Source organism: Lonchura striata, chromosome 1 (assembly GCF_050655825.1).
Source record: "Lonchura striata isolate lonStrDom1 chromosome 1, ASM5065582v1, whole genome shotgun sequence".
NCBI classification, from domain to species: Eukaryota; Metazoa; Chordata; class Aves; order Passeriformes; family Estrildidae; genus Lonchura; species Lonchura striata.
In genome coordinates this window covers 91,349,580-91,369,088 of record NC_140703.1, presented here as the reverse complement: position 1 = coordinate 91,369,088, position 19,509 = coordinate 91,349,580, and the positions used below count along the sequence as shown (strand labels likewise).

Here is a 19,509-nt window from a genome sequence, read left to right as displayed (position 1 = left end):
AGCTCCCCAGCAGATTCAGAGAGATTGTGGTTAAATTAGCTGCTCTCCATGCAGGGCAGAGTGGGGTCTTCTGGCTCCCAGAGCTGCTGCAGTACATTCCCACTGGGATGGTAGTGGGGGCTCCCGTGGTCTTCTCTTCTGCAGTAAGTCTTGCTCCCCATAATACCTCTCAAGAAAACAGAGAGCAAAGTTCTGGCCAGGTCAGCTCACGTGTCTTTCTCACAAGAGTTTGTATTCCCACCAGCTTTGTGCTCCTTCAGAGAGGTTAGAAGCCACCCATGATGGTGGACAGACATCCACTTGCTGAGGAATTAGCCTTGCCCTCTCCAAGAGTGAAATCTGCACTGCCACTTGATGGAAGTTGCTTTCCCTGCCTATACTGTAGCTGGGTTACCTGTACAGGTTTACTGACCCTCCTCCCCTCCTCACTGTTGGAAATTCCTGCATTCAGTTAATTAAAAGGCTGCTGTGGCCCCTTCTTCCTTCATATTCTTCACTGTGAAAGCCCAAAGGACATGAAGGAGGCCTGTGCAGTGGCAACAGATATTGGTACTGCAGAAAAAATCTCTTAAGTATGAATGCAGACTCACTGAAAGTGAAATTTGTGTGGACTGCATCTCCAGAGAACTCTTGCTTACTGAAAGGCAAGTAAGAGCTCCTTTGTGTGGTAAGTGTGGAACCAAGATTTTAAAATCTTGGCCTTTTGGTCAATTTGCTCTGTATACTCAAAAAAGGTGTTTACATTATGAGGTGAAAATTGTTCTGAGAAATTAACTTGAGGATACTGATAGCAGCATGACTAATTCTGTTCTTACTGTAGAAGGCTGATGGAAATCATTAAACTCAAAGTTTATAGTAGGAAGAATATTGCTATGGCAACAATATTATTTTTTGAAGAAAAATATGCATAATTAAATATGGCTCATTGGATCCTAAAGGGAAATGAAAATTATTATGAATTTATTTGTCTGGAATGTTGATTATTTTAACAGCTGGAAGAAAATTCATGCTGTTTTGACCAATGTTGAACTACCTGGCATTGGATGCACCAGGAATCAAAGAGATCTAGTTAGACCTGGAGGGTTCTGGAAGAGGTGAGCCAGCAGGAGTGAAGAGTAGACTTCCAGTGTGGTGGGATGATCAGGAAAAGTACTGGGAGATGCAGGAAGGAGTTATATGAGAGCAGTAGATTACAGCAAAATGACAGTTCCTTCAAAAATTTCTCCTGTTGTTAGAATTGTTTCTCTAGGTATTCCAATTTGTACAGTCATAGTCTAATTTGCATTTTTTTTTTTTTTAATTGAAATGACACTGACTTGCTGTTAAAATGAGAAAACCATGAAAAAGGTGGTTGGGGATGGGGGGCAGAGAAAGACATTACTCTTGGGGCTGTAGCCCTTCAAAGAAGCTGCTCTGTGTCCAAGAGGATCCTGCAGGCAATTTGAAATAGTTTTGTTTTCAAGTTCCAGAATACAAGGTAATGTTGATACACAATAACACAGCATCTCAAGTGGTACCATCACATCTCCCACAGATGGAGAGTAATTCAGCATACTGCTACTTCAGACTGTAATGAGTGCTGTTTATGGCTAAGTTTTTTTGGGTTTTTTTTGTATATTTTTTTAACAAAACAAGATGCTTAAAATCAACCAGAACTGAAGCATAACAAGCAGCAGTGTGGGTAGGACTGTTCACTTGAGAGAAGGATTTTGCCATTTTTGTGGATCCCACTTGCTTTTAATGCTGTGGAATTCTTTGCATTTGTGTTTGCAGATTCTCACCAATCCAAACCATCACTTTGTCGACAGTTCCTTGTATAAAGATGTTATCTTAGTAGCCTGGGATCCTGCTCCCTACTCTGCTAATCTGAATGTGGTAAGATATCCACTTGGATCTTTCTTCCCAATCATATGAAAGTACTGGATAAAATTAATTTACTACTTTAGTCTCCTTTTTCTCCCTTTTCACTATGAGCCTCAGGTTCTGTCTGAGTGGAGAATGCTATGTCTGTAGAAATTGGTTTATTGCTCAAAAACTTTTTAGTAGCCAGCAATTATACTGGAAGGGAGTGTTCTGAGATGCTAGGATAGATGAACGGTGGCATTTGTTTGATAAATCATTACTATTTTCACATAACAGTGAGTTTTCTGCATGTTTGCCAAGGAGGGAACATTGCTTGATTTCAGAAGTAGGTTTTATCAGGAAAGGTGAAAAACTGCATCCGTTTTTTCCCATCTTCCCCTCTGCCTTTCCAAACAAAATGCAACATCCTAGTGAAAATCTCTCTGGGTTCCTTCCCCATTTCTCAGGCCTCCTCCCACCCAGTCTTCCTTTTATGTCCACTGTCCCACAGCCATCTGTGCCCTGCTGTCCACCCCCTGACTGAGAGCAGCAGATGTCCATCTGGTTGTCACTGGGGGAGTCTCTGCTTTGGCTGTTGCTGCAGCTCCGGCAGAGAAGTTGATCTGATGGCTTTTGGCAGAGGGAGCTCAGAGCTGAGCAAGGCTGCAAAGTAGAAAGTAAGCCTTCATCTGCTGAACTCCCTTAGCAACAGATGCCAGAGGCTGCCTGCTTCCCACGCAGGCTGCCATCAGCCTGCGTCATGGGCTGCTGCTGCCTCCGGCAGGGACAGGGACACATTCAGAGGGAGATTCACCCCCAGGCCCAGGTATCATGTCAAAGCTCTTTGAACCTCTTTTTTAATGTGGATCTGTGAGGGAAAAATGGTCTTGGTTCATCCCACAGCAGCCAATTATTTATTGTGAGTCTCTGTATGAAAAGAAGAAATGGAATAGCCCAGAGTGAGGAATGCCTTTCTAGCAGAAGCATCCACCAGTGCAGGCTGTTTTGCTACCTTTGCTTCTGTTCTGCAGAACCCAAATGAAATCATTTTATGCTATTGTACATGTAGTGTTCAAAACATGTTTCTTACTATTAAAAAATGTGACTTTTTTCCTCCCAGTGGTATAAGAAGCCAGACTACAATCTGTTCACTCCCTACGTACAGCATCGCAGGAAGAATCCAACCCAGCCATTCTACATCCTCCATCCAAAGTTTATATGGCAGCTCTGGGACATCATTCAGGAAAACACTAAAGAGAAGATACAGCCCAACCCTCCTTCTTCAGGGTTCATTGGTAGGTGTACCAAAGATGGTCCCAGAAGACATGTTAGGTTAAAAAAATAATTTCAAATGTATACGTTGCCTGAGGATCGAGTCCATAAGTGTGTACTGTGTGCTTTATACAGAAACAATGACTAGTAGAAACACACAGTATGAGAACTAGAAAATAGTTGAGTGAATTTGTTCTGCTTTTCTTGCCCTTCACATCCATAGTATGTCTACCATATCTATAAAACATGCATATATCTATGAGAAATTTGTATTATTCCATATTAATTTATATTTTGAGGACCCAGTCAGTTCTGAAGTTCCTCATTGGAATCACAGAGCAGAGAATACTCAGACAACAAATGAAAGCAGATGGTAGATCACGTAGACTGGGTAAAATCAACGGCAGGCTGAGCTGTATTCCCTACACTGGCCAAGGGCTTCAGTGCTCAATCTGAGCACTTCTCTTCTTCACTGGAAGCGATAGTAGATTCACTGTATTTTTTGGTCCTTCCTTAGTATTTCTGGGGGGATAATTTGGCACTCTGCCCACAATTCATACAGCAGAACAACTTATCTGATGTACAGCAGGTCCTGGCTGTGTACAGGTCTAAGGGATGCAAGTAGGCAGAGTGGCAAGGCTGAGTCAGGGTCATCCTGGTTTATGCTTCTAGACTCACAGGACAGTAGATTTTCAAATACCATCTTCCACTTTGGAAATTCTGTCCTTTCTTCACTGACACTATGATATCAATCTAGGTATTTGCTGCAGTTAAAAAATGGTTTGGTTTTTTCCTTTGTATTTGAATCTGAAAGCAAAGACACCTGAGATTGCATCTGATATGGGAAAACCAGTTTTGAGCATTTATCTTGGATTCTATATGCAGTAGTGACATCCTAGTATACCTTGGAGCACACCAAAGGCCTCAGAGAGGGTGCAGAAGCTCCCATAAGGAGAATATAAAGGCTTCTGGGAGACCTTTATGCCTTGAGTGGATTGTTCATACCTGGAACATGAGTGGAAAGTAAAGGTGGCCTGGTGTGTTGTCAGAGGGACCTTGGCAGTTGGTTACTTCTTGAAGTGAGGTTTTTTTGGAACCTGCTTGTAAAAATTGACAGGGAGAAGACAGCTCATGTGAAATGATCTCACCAGCTGCATTTTGCAGAAGTGTTTCTTGTAGCAATAAAGTTGTTGATAAAAATAGGTTAACAGCTGCTGATTGTAAGAATATTGAAGAGGATCATTGTGCTGTCAAATCTGTACTTCCACCATACATAAAAAACAGTTCAAAACCCTTCTTTGAAGAAATGGAATTAATTTCACTATGAGAATAGAACAGCAATCTTCAATCCCAAATCTAAAAGTTAGTGACAAAAAATATCCTTCAAGCAGAGAAAGCTTTGAAAATATAAACCATTAAACAAGCAAAATTTTAACACCAAAGTTGTAAAGATAAATATACTCTATGTACAGATGCAAATTTGCCTTCTTCTCTAGTGGCAATTTTATTTATATTGTCCTTTTCCAAGGAGCAGTGCTTTTTGGTAAGCTTTTAATAACTTTAAAGAAACAAGGTATTAAGATGAGCTTATTGGATCTACCCCATTTCATAACTAGCAACTGTTCTGATAGATGTATTTTAAATATTTTATTAGGGAGAGTCTTCCTGTTTTGATAACCTTATTGAATTAATGTCTATGCATTGTACATGTAAAATAATCTGAATACAGAAGTAGCACAGAAACAGCAAATGCATGTTGCCAGGGACATAAAGGGCAAGGTAGAGCATAAAAAATATATTGCAGCTTGGCAGAAAGCTGAAAAATCATGTTGGTCTTTAGTTCAGGTATCTCTCAATCACTCATGCAGCAAATAATCCTGTTGGAACTGAAGCTGGCAGACACAGCTAGTGTACCTGTATGAAAGACGTATGCTGAATACTGAGCTTCTACCTGACATCTTATAAAATCTATAAAATTATTTCTTATAGAATTAGTAGAAAGGTTAAGTGATGTCCATCATAAAATGCAAGTGTCCTAATTTCAAGAAGAGAAAATAATTTATTAAATTACTACACTACTAAATGCCACTGTGTTTAAAACAGCTCTATGAAGGAAAATAGGCTGTTGTTAAATAGGGGACCTGAATTTTTACAGAGATATACATTCCTGAATCTGAGCAATTTCTAGCATAGACCATGATGATTCTGATAATATAGAAAAGATTACAAAAATGGTTCTGAGTCAATGGAGGCACTTCTGTTTCAAGCTTTTTAGCTTCCATTAGGCCCAGTTTACAAAATTGGACAAATGTATAAATTAAAACATGGAAACATCAGAATGTTTCTTTTCACAAATGTCAAGAATGTGTTAGCATGGTCTTACAATGTTTCTTCAGCAATTACGTTTTTCTCATGACAATTCTATCTATTCCTGCCCCTTAACACTATTTATAAGAAACTGAATCTTGCCAAAGGGAGGATGTTGGTGGAATGTGTCTTCAAGGTATTCTTCTGCAGCAGTGAGTCAGCATCCTTCCACAGTATTTTATGTCAGGGGAATCTTTTAGCATCGTTAATAACTGTATTACAGTACTTAAGTCACAATATTATTAAATCTCTCAGAAAGGGAGCCAGTGGGGAAGAGGTAGCCTCTCATATGCTTTGATTTTAGAGGAATGAGAGAGAGAGAAGAGGTAGAACTTCTCCCCTGCTTTTTTACTGCATGGGAGCTAGGGAAAGTGTTGGTTTATGCACTTCCTTTGGGGTATAGGCTGCCCCATATCTGCATAAATTCTGCCTGGACCCCCTGCCTCCCTCAAACCCTGCTACATCAGCTCTGCACAGCTCAGTGTTGCTGAGGAGAGGCAGTAGCATTTGACAGCTGGCGGCTGGCTGAGGCCCAGGGCGTGTCCCAGCTGCGGAGGGGAAACTAGAGGATGGGAAGAGCAGGTTTAATTGACGGACGAGGGGATGGTTTGTGGGTCAAGGTCGAAGAGAGTAAAGCAACCTTTTGATTTTAATCTGGGAGTCTTTTTTGGTTTGGTTGCTGAGACACCAGCATGGACTTCAGCTGGCTTGTAACTTTGCATTATGTGGCATGTCATAGCTTAGCTAATGTCACTCATAATAAGCCATTTACTCTTTGTCTTCCTAGTCTAATCCTTATAAGAGCTTTGAGAAGCCTTTCCTTCATATTTTTGCATTGATTTTGCAGCTGCTGCCTTCATGCTTCTAAACAAATTTCTGCACAGTATTCACATCATCTTGCATTAGCATTAGGCAATTGCCATGGTGGCTTTTCACATTTAAAGTTTCTGGTTCACATTTGGCTGAAAATAAATTTGCTAAATGAGTATTGATATGTTTATATATCATCTGGGACTTGGATCTATGCCATTTTTCTTGGAAGATATATAAGCATCCAACCACCAAACCTCAGACTTGGATTCTACTGGCAAATCCTAAATTAGCACTGTTGCTAGGGAAGGATTTGCCCTACCTTTTGGTAACAGAAGTCACCTCACTTCCTGTTAATAAGTCTTTCACTGTAAAATGTGAACTCAGTCTTCCTCCTGTCTTTCTGTACATATCAAACTTAGTTTTTAATTGAATCTGATAATATATAAAGTGTCAGTCTCTACTGTTACTGTTCTGCTGTAAGAATTGACTGTTCCTGTACCCTCTTTGGTAGCGAATGCAAATAGCCTATTTTGACTTTAAATGTTTGTCATCTGAAGAGCAAGAGTAAAACTGCAGTTTCCCAAGAGCAGCATTCTGTGCTCATTGGATGGGATGGTACATTAGCATTAGGAAATTCTGAGAGATTTTTAATAATGTCGAGATCATATAAAGGCTTTTCTGTGGAGATTTTGCTCCTGTCCACTGTTTACTTAGTGGATTTTCTATAAACTCCTACTTAGCATAGTCCATCAGTACACTTTGCTGATTTACCTCTTCAGAGGTGACTTTAATTGAAATTCACATTTATGTACTGTTAGAGAGCAGTGGCTTTTATCTTTTTAAAAGCTAGCTGAAAGCTGTGACTGCAGTATTTTGGTTCATTTTCAATCAAAACATGACCTGTGTAGATTCTTACATTTTAGGTTGTCTGTGTAGGTGGTAGTTTTGATATGTGCTAGAAATTTTAGCATAACATACAGTCCACTGGACACAAAATAACTAAGCCCAGATTACTTTATTGCTGGGGGAAGGGAAATGTTTTTTGAGGCTTTACAGTTGACATTCCAGTTTTAACAGTTATGCAGTAATAGTCGATAACATTATTTTAATCTTCATTTGCATGCATCAAGACAATAGTACAAGCAAGGCTATCATTACACTGCAACATTAGCAGGTCGTTGTATGACTAAGAACTTAAATTTAAAACAGCTTTGGAGATCACGTTGCATAGCAGTATACAGCTGATCTCCAGCTCTGCTTAGAAAAAAAATCCACTTTCATGAACGGAAAGAAACAATTGGACATATTAAGGGTTGCTTTTCTTGCTGTTATTCAGTCATTTTAACAGCAGTTGGTGCAGGAACAGAATAGTGCTCACTCTTGCCAGCTCAATGTTTTTCAAGTATTACCACACAAATAAATAATACCTCCAATACATAAGCTTCAAATTATTCTTACTCTAATAAAAAGCACACTGAAATCTGAGTATCTCTCACTTCCCAAAATGGAGACATAAAAGAACAAACTTGCCTCTTAAATCACATTTTAAAAATTTATTATTCTAGTGTCTCACCCAAAATTAAATAATACATTTAGAATTACATTATATTACTGGTCAGTATTTTCCAGTCTATGCTCATATTACAGAATGTATTATTGTGATTAATGTAGAGCTTTTGCATACACCAAGTTATAAATATGTAATTTTCAAGGTCTACTATGTAATGCTAGTATCTATACATCAAAGATGACAAGTATTGCACAAATTATTAAGCTTAGGCACAGGGCTATTTGGTGGCAATTCTTTGATAAATAATTTGTTTTTCTTGTGGTTATTATTTTTTACATAGTTCATGAACTAAACAGAAGTAAAAGAACCCTTTTTAAGAAAGAAAGTGCATTAAAAAGCCAGAGCTACTTTCACTGCATGTACCAAAGAATAACTGAGGCACATTTGGCCTGGTTTCAAGGAGTTTTCTGTGGTATCTGCAATCCAGTCAAGAGAGACTATAGTCATAGGCTATCATATAGAAGACTATACCTTCCAAATGCTTTATGCTTATTTGTAATGCTATCAAATACACAAACTTACTAGTATATTTAGCTAAATTATTTTATGTAACTGAATTTACGACGTGTGTGAAATGATACATTATGAGAATAAATCAGATTATGTGTATTTGAATGTTTTCAGCATCTCTTGCATTATGTTATGATTCTGTGTTCTTGATGAATGTTTGAATTACACTTATAATTCTAGATGCTTTCATACAACATCTGTTGATTCAGATATGTTAAACCATATTTAATTTATTTGTAAACTAGAAAACATTTTTTTAAAATTAGAGTGCTAACCACAAAACTTAATTGTACCATACAATATTCATGTTGGAAAATAAAAACCTTTGGAATTATTCAAATTGCCAAAAACAAATAGATAAAACAATTTATCCTTATGATTAGAATCCACAGAACATGTTCATTTGTAAAAACCACCCATGCGAGGAATTTAATCTTCATATAATTCTGGTTTAAATATTCTCAGTGTAGATTGTAAAAGCTAGGTTTATTTGTGCCATTTGGATTGAGTTTAAACTATGCCCAACACTTCCTAACATCAAAGGTATCTGCCAAATAGGAAAAAATAAAAGTACTACACTACACTTGATCTTGACCAAAATGCCAGGAAGAGATAAGACACTTTTCTAAGGATTTTGATATACTAATATATAATATTTCAAAATATGTAATAGTGTTTTAGCATCTACAATTGCACTGTTATAACAAAGTTGCATATAACAGTTTCTCTGACAACCACATAATTTCTTTGGAATAATATATTTTATAGTATTTCTAAAAGAGTATTCTGTGCTCCTTTCCTTGCTTTCTTTTTTTTTTTTTTTTTTTTTTAATGTTCAGTTGGGTGCTCATGAACATTGCCATTCAACTATAAAACATTCACAAAGCACACCTTTGAATGTTCTACCACAATGCAGGCAGAATTATTTTGTATTTTTCCATTTTTACAATTATAATCCAAATGGGACTTTCAAAAATCTAGCAAGGGTATTAGATTTAGAGTGGCCTATGCAGAATTATCTTCAGTTGTGATTTTGAATGTATGGTAGCACCAGTTATGTTTGTCAAAAATCAAGCTGGATACCCTGACCTTTCCCTTAATGTGAAATATGGTTTGGATATTAAAGATCTTAAAAGCTTTTTGCTATTTAGATGCTACATACAGCCTATAGGCTTTCTTTTTCAAGTTTTATGTTTTCGCAAGTTTTGCATGTCTATGGCCTTCCTTAAATACTTTGTAATTCTCTGCTTTGACTCCCGTTCCCATACCTTAGTATTTATGAATGCCAGAAAAAAACCCACATCCCCCTTCAGCTTAACCTTTGCACATAAATTTGCCATATCTGTATGGTCCATATCTGGGTCAGTCAGAGAGCAGGATTTGTGCCTCCTGACTTCAGCTGTTTCCAGTGGAGGTCTGTGTTTGTGTTAGTCACCCTCAGAATTATTAGAGCAAAAAATAGGTGCCTCTTAAATATTACTGTGAGCCCCATGTTGTCCTCAACATGTGAAATTTTCATCCCATTCTGGGAGTGCAGCTATCCATGCTGCCACTCAAGCTTCACCTACAGCCAACAGAAAAAAAACAGAAACTTCTGGGGAGTGGCTTGTATGATCCATTAGATGTGCACTGCTTCCTAAAAGTGCCCACTTTCTTCTGCTGACAGCAAAGGAACCTGTGATACCTATCTCAGCATGTGTGTAACTGGACCAGGGGCACATTTGATCATGCCATGTTTTTATTTCTTCTCATTGTGCTTCTGGAAAAGCCAATTATATTATTTTTTATGAAACTCCAAAAGCTACTTATATAGGAGAGTAGAGGAGAAAGTTCTTGATAGCCAAGAGCCAGACTCTTATTTTTGGTTTCTAGTTTTAGTCAGTGGAGAGAAACAACACTAAAACAAAAGTTCTCTGTAAGTGAACAATTCAACACATCCTAAAGCAGACATCTAAAATAAGTCAGATGAATTTTGCTCTAGAAATACCTGTCTCTGGCATTGTCTGTAAAGAATCCTTTAAACCAGCAAGGTCAGAGATGGGCATGAACATCTCTGTAAAAATAATTCTGTCCAGACTCTATATTGTGTTGGGACAATGACTGTCTCATCCTGTTTATTAATAGCTCCTTAGGTCACATGTAATACTGTCTATGCTGTTTTATATATATAATAATTTTGCATTGACTGAAAGTTGTTGTAGGGTCTGTTAGCAAAGACAAATATTTAAGTGTATCATATGGAAATTCTTTACCTTACAGGATATCAAACAATGAAGTTTTCATTCATACTGATAATCCTGGAGGAGTGTTGAGATACAGAACAAGGTCAATGCAGATGATGTTAAATCGGATGGTGATGTGAAAAGTACACAGACAAAAGAAATAAGTGTAAAGACATACTCAAAGGGCAGGACAGGGATAGGAGATAAACAAAGCACACTTTGGCACTACAGGTATGGGAGAAAATGTCAAGAAATTCAGCCACAAAAGAGAAACTTAGAAATCAGTAACACAGAAAGAAATGTGTAAAAGCAATAATTGAGAAGCAATGTGGGACTTCTCAGAATAGACAGGCAAGAAAAATGAGTTAATGGAACCAAGATGAAGTCTGAAAGCAGTCAGGCAAATTCCTCTTCTTTAGCTTTGAGACTGCATCCAAAACATTAAAGTTCAAACATAATGTAAAAAGTATTTTGGTGATCATGTTAGTGGCAAAAACCAATTGATGATTGAAAAAATTTATAATATCACTGAAGCTAAATGGAGGAGAGAAGGGAAGGTGGGAAGGTAGATGAACATATAGACAGCTTGGCACACTTTTATCTGCTAGATACAGATGTCAGTAGCTCCCCACAATGTTAAAACCAAGCAAAGAGAGGAATTGAGTTAAAGAGTGGTATGAAAAAATGTGGGATGGAATGTGAGAAATGCAGTCCAGGGAGTTCTGTTGGCAGTGCTGTTTTAGGGACTTAGGAAAAACAACCTAGACACATGGTGTTAGTAAAAAAATATAATAAAACCTGAATATATGGACTATATTAATATATTTACATCAGTACATGGACTGATGTAAATGTCCTAGTGGTCTAAATTGTTGCTATTCTTTTAAAGATGCTCAATTAACATTTTTTTGTAAACTGAGTTTGCAGTGATGGCTCTATAACTTTAGGGATGTCTCCTGTGGAGGGGTTTCACATACTCCCGGGCATGAGACAGAAATGAAACCAATTTTTTCTCTATTTTTGAGAGGAATGTATTTGTACAAAAAAGATGGCTTCCTTTCCAAAAAGAACTTTTGCTTTTTTAATTCTTCCTTCTCCATCCCCTTGTTTTCTTGTTTTGTTTTTTTTTTAAATGCAGTGCAGGACAGCAGGAGCAGATCATTTCAAGGGAGAATCTGGGGGCTCTGCCAGCTAAGTAGAGGGTCCTACCTCCTCAGGTTCATGTATTATCCTGCATCTCACCCACAGATGGTTTGGATGGAAGTCCTGGTAATGCCACACTGTTGGTCCCATGGGCTGGAGGTCTCTAGTGTTAGAGGTGCTAAAGGAAGAACAGCCTGGCACTGATCACCATTTCTGCCCAGACTAGGGTTTGAGCATTTAACATGAACACAAGGCCTGGAAGTGTCAGGAGTGCTCTTGATTCCACCAGGGCAGATCAGCCTCTAGCACAGGAACAGTTCTGTATGTGGTAACTTCTACTTCTTGTTGTAGCTCATCTTTCAGACTTCAACACAGAATATGCCATAACTTAGTGGTTACCACTCCAAAATAGTGTGCCAAGTCAATGTCTTTCCTCCTGCTAAACTTCATTGTCCAGCATGAGCAAAAATGTAAGTAGAAGTTATTTATGAGCAACCTAGACTGAAATCCCAAGAAATGGGTCTGGGTGGAACCAGGTAGGAAAAGTAAGGAGCTAAATTAGATAGCCCAGTGTGCCTTTTAGGTTGATTCTGGAGGACACTGAACCATTGATGACTAGAAGGTAAAGCTACCACTTCTAAGTCCTCCATTAACTAATTTACAGGAAAGTCAATGATACTGCTTAAAATTTTGCCATGCTTGAACAATACTTGGAGTTAATTTTTCTATTATTAAGGAGTCACAATTTTTGTTCTTGACAATTTTCAATCCCACAAATGGCAACTTCCTTTATTACTTGTAGAGTTTACTTGGTAATAAAATAATAAAATACACTTTGGTTAAGGCTTGTACTTTCCATCAGAGACAGTTTTTCTAAGATGCTGGTGGTGTAGCTTTTGAAGTTGTCTCTGGGCACAGGAGAGAAGTCATTTTACTGTCTGTTTCTGGATGTGGTTCATTATTGCACAAGTTTCCAATGTCCGCCCTCTGATCCAGCTGGATAACGGTTACCTTGAAATGGCAGGTGGGCTCTCCATCAGTGGAGGAAGGAGGTTGGCAGTGGAAAAGCTGACGAAAGCATTTGTAAAACTAAAACAACAAAAAACCAAACAATTCTAGATATAGCTGCATGGCAGGTTACAATTCAGAGCATCTTGGTAACATCTTCAGTGAAAGGAAACTTGGTTTATTAAGATTGTACTTTTTTTTCAAATAGGGATTAAATAATTTCTCACCATTAATATGTGTTTAGACTAAGATTCCTTCAAATTTGAGAACTTCAGAATTTATATACTTAGCTTTTCTAACACTATAGATTCTGTAGAGTGTAAAGCTGTACAACAATTATAAAATATTTTCAAAACCTTTAATTTGTGATAAAAGATTTAATCACAAAAGTAATTAGTTTTAAGTTACTTCAGACACCAGGCAGGGAAAAGTCATTTTGATAATCTAATGATACACAGCAGGGGGAACATAATATTCTTTTCATTAGCAAGCCATTGAAATCCCTGCATTCCCAAACTGTAAAGTAAACTTCAGAAAATGGCTTTGCTTAATTAAGAAACCAAACTAATTTTTATGTTAATTCATTTCACTTCTGAGATCTACCCAAAATAACTTTGATGATGCCAAAGCTGTTGTGCAAAAAAAAAAACCCAAACAACGGTTACATCAGTTCTCCTCTGTTAGTGCCAAATGAGCAGAGTTATACAGCTACCTCCCCTGAGAGCTGACAGTCCTGTTCCACAGATAAGGATACCAGTAGTGCTACAAGTGAAATCTTAAAAAAAATAAATGGCATCCAAAACTTACTTCTTGTCACTTTCCTTTTGCATAGCTTTGTGAAACAGAAAAGGCTTCCAGGTGCTGTGATTGATGTGAAAGTATTGTAGTTTAGGCAATGTTGTTGATCATTATCTGGTATTCGTCCATCTGAAAATGTGCAGCTTCAACAGCAATATTTCTCTTGTTTCAAGGCCATAAAGACCACAATTGATGGTGCTGATGATAGTGTGCCATTGGCATGTGGCAGTAAAAAATGGGTTGGTATTTTGTAGATTTCTCCTTGCTGAGCAAGGAAGTGGTGATGGGCTTTTCCTTATGACAGTACTGCTTTAAGCAGGAATTAGTCTCTGATGTCTTCCCACGAGACTTCATGGAATTGTCTGAAGCTGTGGGCTTCTGTGCCACCACTACATGGCTGATGTTTCTTTATATGCCCTTCTGCATGTGTTTGGCTAAGTCTTGCTGCTTAGAGAGAAGCAAGTGGATGGGAAAAGTGGAATTGGTTCAATTTCAGACTAAGAGAGACCAATATTGCAATAAAGTGGAGATGTTTCACAGGTTATTGTGGGGAACATTTTGTGGACAGTCCACAGAATAAATGGGGGGAGGTGGTAAAGAGCAGTCTTCTCACTCAGGAGGCTGATGGTGATATGCAAATTCTTTGCAGGCTTTTCACTCTTTCTTTATGACTGTTATCCTATCCTGTTGACTCTACAGTGATCACAATCTTTATGTAGCAGGGACAAATGAAAGCTGCTCAAATAAAAGGGACGATTGCTTCACTTAATGATTTTACAGCATACTTAAGGTGTGTGACAGCAAATAAAGGAAGGAAATAAAAAATAGATTGAATGACTGCAGGGAAATTTCTGTGAAAAAAGTGAAAGCTGGTGTTCACTTTTTATTGCAGGTATCCTCATCATGATGTCCATGTGTAATGAAGTGCACGTGTACGAGTACATCCCTTCAGTGCGACAGACCGACCTGTGTCACTACCATGAACTCTACTATGATGCAGCTTGCACCTTGGGGGCCTATCATCCACTGCTCTATGAGAAGCTCCTGGTGCAGAGGATGAACAAAGGTTTGCAGGATGATCTGTATCGGAAGGGGAAAGTCATTTTGCCAGGGTTCAAAGCTGTCAAGTGCCCCAAGCGAAATAATTTCCCACACTTGTAGAAGTAAGTCTTTCAGAAACAATGTGCAATAAGGTACTACTGTTGTACTATAAACAAGAAGAGAATACTTGAAAAATATATCTTAGACCAACCTAGTCTTGAGTCTATAAATTGTAATTAAGTAGCAGGCATGAGAAATACTTCTTTTCTGAGCCTGAGTATTTATTATTGCTTGGCAAATAGTTACAGGAAAAAAGCAAAGGCTTAGCTCATGAAGGTGCAAAGGACATACTTAGGCAGAAATATAATGTATCGTTGTTGGTGTGACTGTCAGACTTTGTTGGTGGTCTCATACCACATATGCTAGACTGTAAGTTTTTGTTTTTGTTTTTTTTTTTTAATGAATTTATTTAATTTTCAAACCTAGCATTGTGAAACAGCCTCTATTGTTCATGTATGTACAGATTGGCCGGTTGAACAATGCAGCATTTCCCTTGGCTCCATGGGATTTTTACACTCTCCCAGAATGAAGCAATTGCTACCATTCACTAGAGCAGACTTAATGCCTGTTCCTACACAGGCTCAGTTCCAGGCCTCCAGCTGAGCAGGAGCTTAGGGTAGCCATGAAGTGTGTGCAGTTGGAGATGGCTGTACACAGCTGAACCAGTTAAACTACTGGATGTGTTTTTGGATGCCAGTCTCCCATGCTGACACTGACTGAAGAGGGAAGGGAAAGACTATTCCTTTAGAGAAAAAATAATACATTTGTAACCCAAATAGGAAGAAAAACTCTCCCTGAAAGGACTATCAGGAAGGTGTGAGATGGAAATGGTACCTTCCCCCAATCTGCACAGATACAAAAGATCCAGAGAAAGCCAAGGGAAGCTGTGCAGCATTCACCCATTACACTGAAAAGCAAGAATAGAGAGGCTCACCACTTGTCAACAAAGATAGCATTCAGGAATACAGACATTATTTTTAGGTGTTTCATTGGTATCTGAATCAAAGTCACTTGTTCACAAGTTCTTGCTGTTCAGAAAGAAGTTTTTTGACAAAAGATGATGATATCAGCATTTTTTACTTAATGCTTGAAAGACTATGACCCAGAAAAGCTGTAATGCCTGCAAAAAAACCTGACAGCAGATTGCATATGGAGATGGTTTGGTATTTTCATTCATAACACGCAAGGACAATATTCTTTAAGGCAATTCTAAAAGTTGATGGTCTGGAGTAGTTTTCTCAGCTTTTTGGTTTGGTTTGTTTTTTTTTTCCCACCTGACTGTACATTTTCTTTTAGAGTAAGTTCAGCAGGAATATGTGTACACAAAAGCACAGCTATATCCTACTTATGTCCATCCAGTAAAAAAGCTGACAGCTCAAAGGGGCATTGAAAAGAATAGCTGACTGGCTGTGGTGGAAAGTGGTTTTTGTGTTTTGACTTAAGCAAAAGGCCTTTTCACCTTCAGTAATGTAATGTAAGGATGTCACAAAATCTTTTTACTCTTGCTCAGCTCTTTGGGAAGCAGTATTGGAATGATCTTTTGGAAGGTTTATTTTCCTTCCTCAAAATGAAGAATAAATGTCTTACATAGGACTTAGCCTTATTTTTGGGCTTTTTGATGATCTTAAGATCCTTCTTGTTGACAGAAATCATGTGTAGATGATCTAATAACTGTACTTCTGTGTTGTATGGATAGTTATGTCCATAAGGCATTTTGGTACATATCAAAATTAATAATTTTTACTCATATTAGGTTTGGACTCTGGATATAGTTCATACCAATTTCTTTTTAATATCATGTGTGGTGGCAACTTTTATTCCTGAAGTTAATAACATTCTTAATTAAATGCATAGAGGATAGATAGCCTACTCAGAACTAATCTATTTTTCCATATGTTTGGTACCCTATTTGGAAAGCATAAGCAGTTCTGAACAGTGCAATCAAATATGTCTCTCTCTGCTGTATCCTGGGTTAGCTATGACATAACTGTAAAGGAAGGGAACTTAGCTTTCTAAGACAAGTGAATATGCTACTTTTCAATAAGCAGTAACTTCTAGAGTTCCAAAAAGAAAAAAAAAATATGTACTCTGACTGGCCTGCAACCACTAACTTTTAACTTCAGTTTTCACAAAGAAGAAAAGTAATAACTGCATTGCTCAACCACCCACAGCAGGATTATATAGTATTATTTGTTCTCTCAATAATTTTTCAGAATAATCAACACAGGTGTTGCTTATACAGAACAAGGCAAATTATAACGTTTCATGTAACAAGTGCTAAGTATGCCTACTTAGTACATAATTTACATATGCAGAACCAGGTCTGAGTATTTATTACTGCTTTGCAAAGAGTTACAGAAAAAAAACTCTATATTTTTAATTTACTGGACTACATACTCAAGCCCTTGCAGCCAATTTTTTTTTTCTTTGCCATATCTTTCTTAATATGGTAGTCAGACCTCCTTCCATAAGTGCAAATTTGTAGCACTATCACCTCAGAAGGTACTGCAGAGCTGTGCTGCAAACATTTGCTCACAGAGAAGGAAGACCAACCTGTGATGCCACCTTTAAAAAATGAGCCTGGAATGGCTTTCTAACACTGGTTTCCACTGTGATGTTTTACTGGTCTGCCTGCTCAAACACATTGTGGTTATTTAAAAAGCATTTTCTCTCCTAACTTGTCTTGTCCTCCTTCAGTTTCTGGCACACGTGCAAGTGTGCTTGATCTGCTAATTGAGGGCTCCCCTCCACTTGCTGCAAGGGGGGAAGGGGCAGAAATAAAGGGGAAACATAGAGGACCTGCAGAGGTGCTTCTCTCACCACTTCTTACTCACTGTGGCATTGGCATGCTGGCTTTTATAAGAGCCCTCCAAGTGTGTTTGAATTACTGGGCATTTCCCCATCCCTTGTGAGGGAAGAGAAATGTTTGCAAAGAAGAACATTAAGTAAATTTAAAATATTCAATGTGTGATAACACTGAAACATAGCTCTTCTAAAAATAATGGGTGAGAGTGCTGGTTTTAGATTCATGTTAAATGCAGCAGTGTGAAAGGAAGTGTATTTTTTTACCAAGATCATGGGACTTTTTGAGGAAAAGATACAGGTGTGGCTTCATAGCTCTCCCAGTGTGGCTGTCACACACTAAGAGAGTGGGACAGCACCTAGACAAAGCCTGGTGCATATCAAGATGCATCATCAGCCAAGCAATTGCCTCTGCTATTGGACCCCTGAGCTCCCTTCACACTTGTAGGCTTTAAATTTTATAGAGTTTTACTGACAAGTAGGAACAAGTTGCCTTCAAACACTATCAAGCCTCATTTCTGTGCCCTGGTGCTGTGGACAACAGTTAAAGTTAACTGGAACAAACCAGAAACACAGCAGCAGTTTAAGGAAATGCACTGAGTTTATGCTGAACTTAATTATGCTCTTCTTTCCCCACTGTGAATTCTGGAACTTTTCTGATTTGTGGTGCTCTATTATTTTATGCATTCAGTTTTGGATTGTTAAATCAAGACATTCTTTTATTTAATCAAGAAAAAAAATGAAATATTTTGCCTCATTTTGAGCCAAAATCCTTTTACTAGGAAAAAACCATTATTTTGTTCCATTTCCTCTATGGTTCTAAAGGTTACCTCAGCATAAACTCATAGCTCAGTCCTTCCTTGGATTAAACTATTAAATGTTTTTTACCTTGTTGTGCAGTTTTATGCTGCAGAAACTCTGGTAAATTCAGCGATAGTGCATGATGTACCTTTGGAGAGAGAGAGGAGTGACATAAACACTCTAATATACACTCTCTCTGTAGAAATTTAATTTAAGCATTGCTTGTCATTGGTAAAGACATTTTCTTTAGTGAAGACATCCAAATTCTAAACTTGTTGCTGTAGATCTCTTGCCAAAGTCAGAAAAACCAAAATAGTTGTTTTGTTTTTTGGGTTTTTTTTAATGAAGACAAGTGTCTACACTCACTTGTTGCACAGACTGAGCGCAGTAATTTTGGAGACTGATTGAATTAAACAGGAGTTCAAAAGGCATGTGGAGCAATCCCTAGTGGGGTTTTTAATTTCTTTTTTATTCAGAAGTTTTTAAGGGTGGAGAAAGCCATTTGGACAGTGACACAGATGTACTCTGAAAGGAGTTTTAAATGCATTGACTGCAACAATAAATGGTTACTGTTTTTCCCTTCATGCTTTCTAAAGATGATGCATATTTAAATGAAATCCTGCTTTGAAGTAGGTAATTCAGAAGCCTGCTGTTAAAAGTATTTTAATCTTTCCCAGCATCTATCCTCTCACACACAAGGAGGATACTTGATTTAACTGTTTTAACTGATTTAACTGAAATTGAAGTAACGCATGCCAGGGGTACATGAATCACTTAATGAATTTTGACAGTAGAGATGTCTTCTCTCTGGCTTAGCAATCAGATTCAGAATTTTGTTTTTGAAATAAGAGTTGTGTGTAAAAGCCTTACTTTTTTCATATCATCTCATCACTCTTAAAATATGTAGTCATTGAACTATTCAAATATAGACTGTGTACTTTTTTAATAGCTTTGAGAATTATTTTGTATGATGATTTTTTTAAATGAATGTGTACTCTAATAACAAACCTTAAGATTTTACAGGAGTCACATTTTTAAGCAGTGTTTGTATACATTTTAACACTTTTTATATTTTCTATTATGATTTTGTATATTTTTATGTATACATAGTGTACAGATTTTTTCCTGTAAATAAAACATTTGTTTTCATTTGTTTAGGAGTGCTGGTCTTTTCATATTGCTTTAATTGAACAACACTGAAATACAGGTGGAACAAAAGAGGGAAGGTGCCTGTCAGTTCTGCCCACAATTTCAATGAAA

At 37.7% G+C, this 19,509-nt stretch overlaps 2 protein-coding genes across 4 annotated transcripts in view; one reads left to right on the top strand and one right to left on the bottom strand.

Annotated features, from left to right (window-relative positions):
* Positions 1-19,403, top strand: part of ST6GAL2 (ST6 beta-galactoside alpha-2,6-sialyltransferase 2) — a 172,082-nt gene extending 152,679 nt beyond the window's left edge. For all 3 annotated transcript variants that reach the window (XM_021545540.4, XM_021545539.4, XM_021545537.4), the window contains 3 exons: positions 1,774-1,875; positions 2,963-3,137; positions 14,438-19,403. In XM_021545540.4, the coding sequence (XP_021401215.2) occupies positions 1,774-1,875; positions 2,963-3,137; positions 14,438-14,706 (546 nt within the window). In that variant the 3' untranslated portion in view covers positions 14,707-19,403. The remainder of the gene's footprint in view (positions 1-1,773; positions 1,876-2,962; positions 3,138-14,437) is intronic.
* LOC146768763 (pinopsin-like) overlaps positions 7,293-19,509 on the bottom strand; it is a 78,557-nt gene continuing 66,340 nt past the window's right edge. Inside the window, exon 4 of the mRNA XM_085583319.1 lies at positions 7,293-12,828. Coding sequence (XP_085439445.1) covers positions 12,613-12,828 — 216 coding nt within the window. The 3' untranslated portion in view covers positions 7,293-12,612. The remainder of the gene's footprint in view (positions 12,829-19,509) is intronic.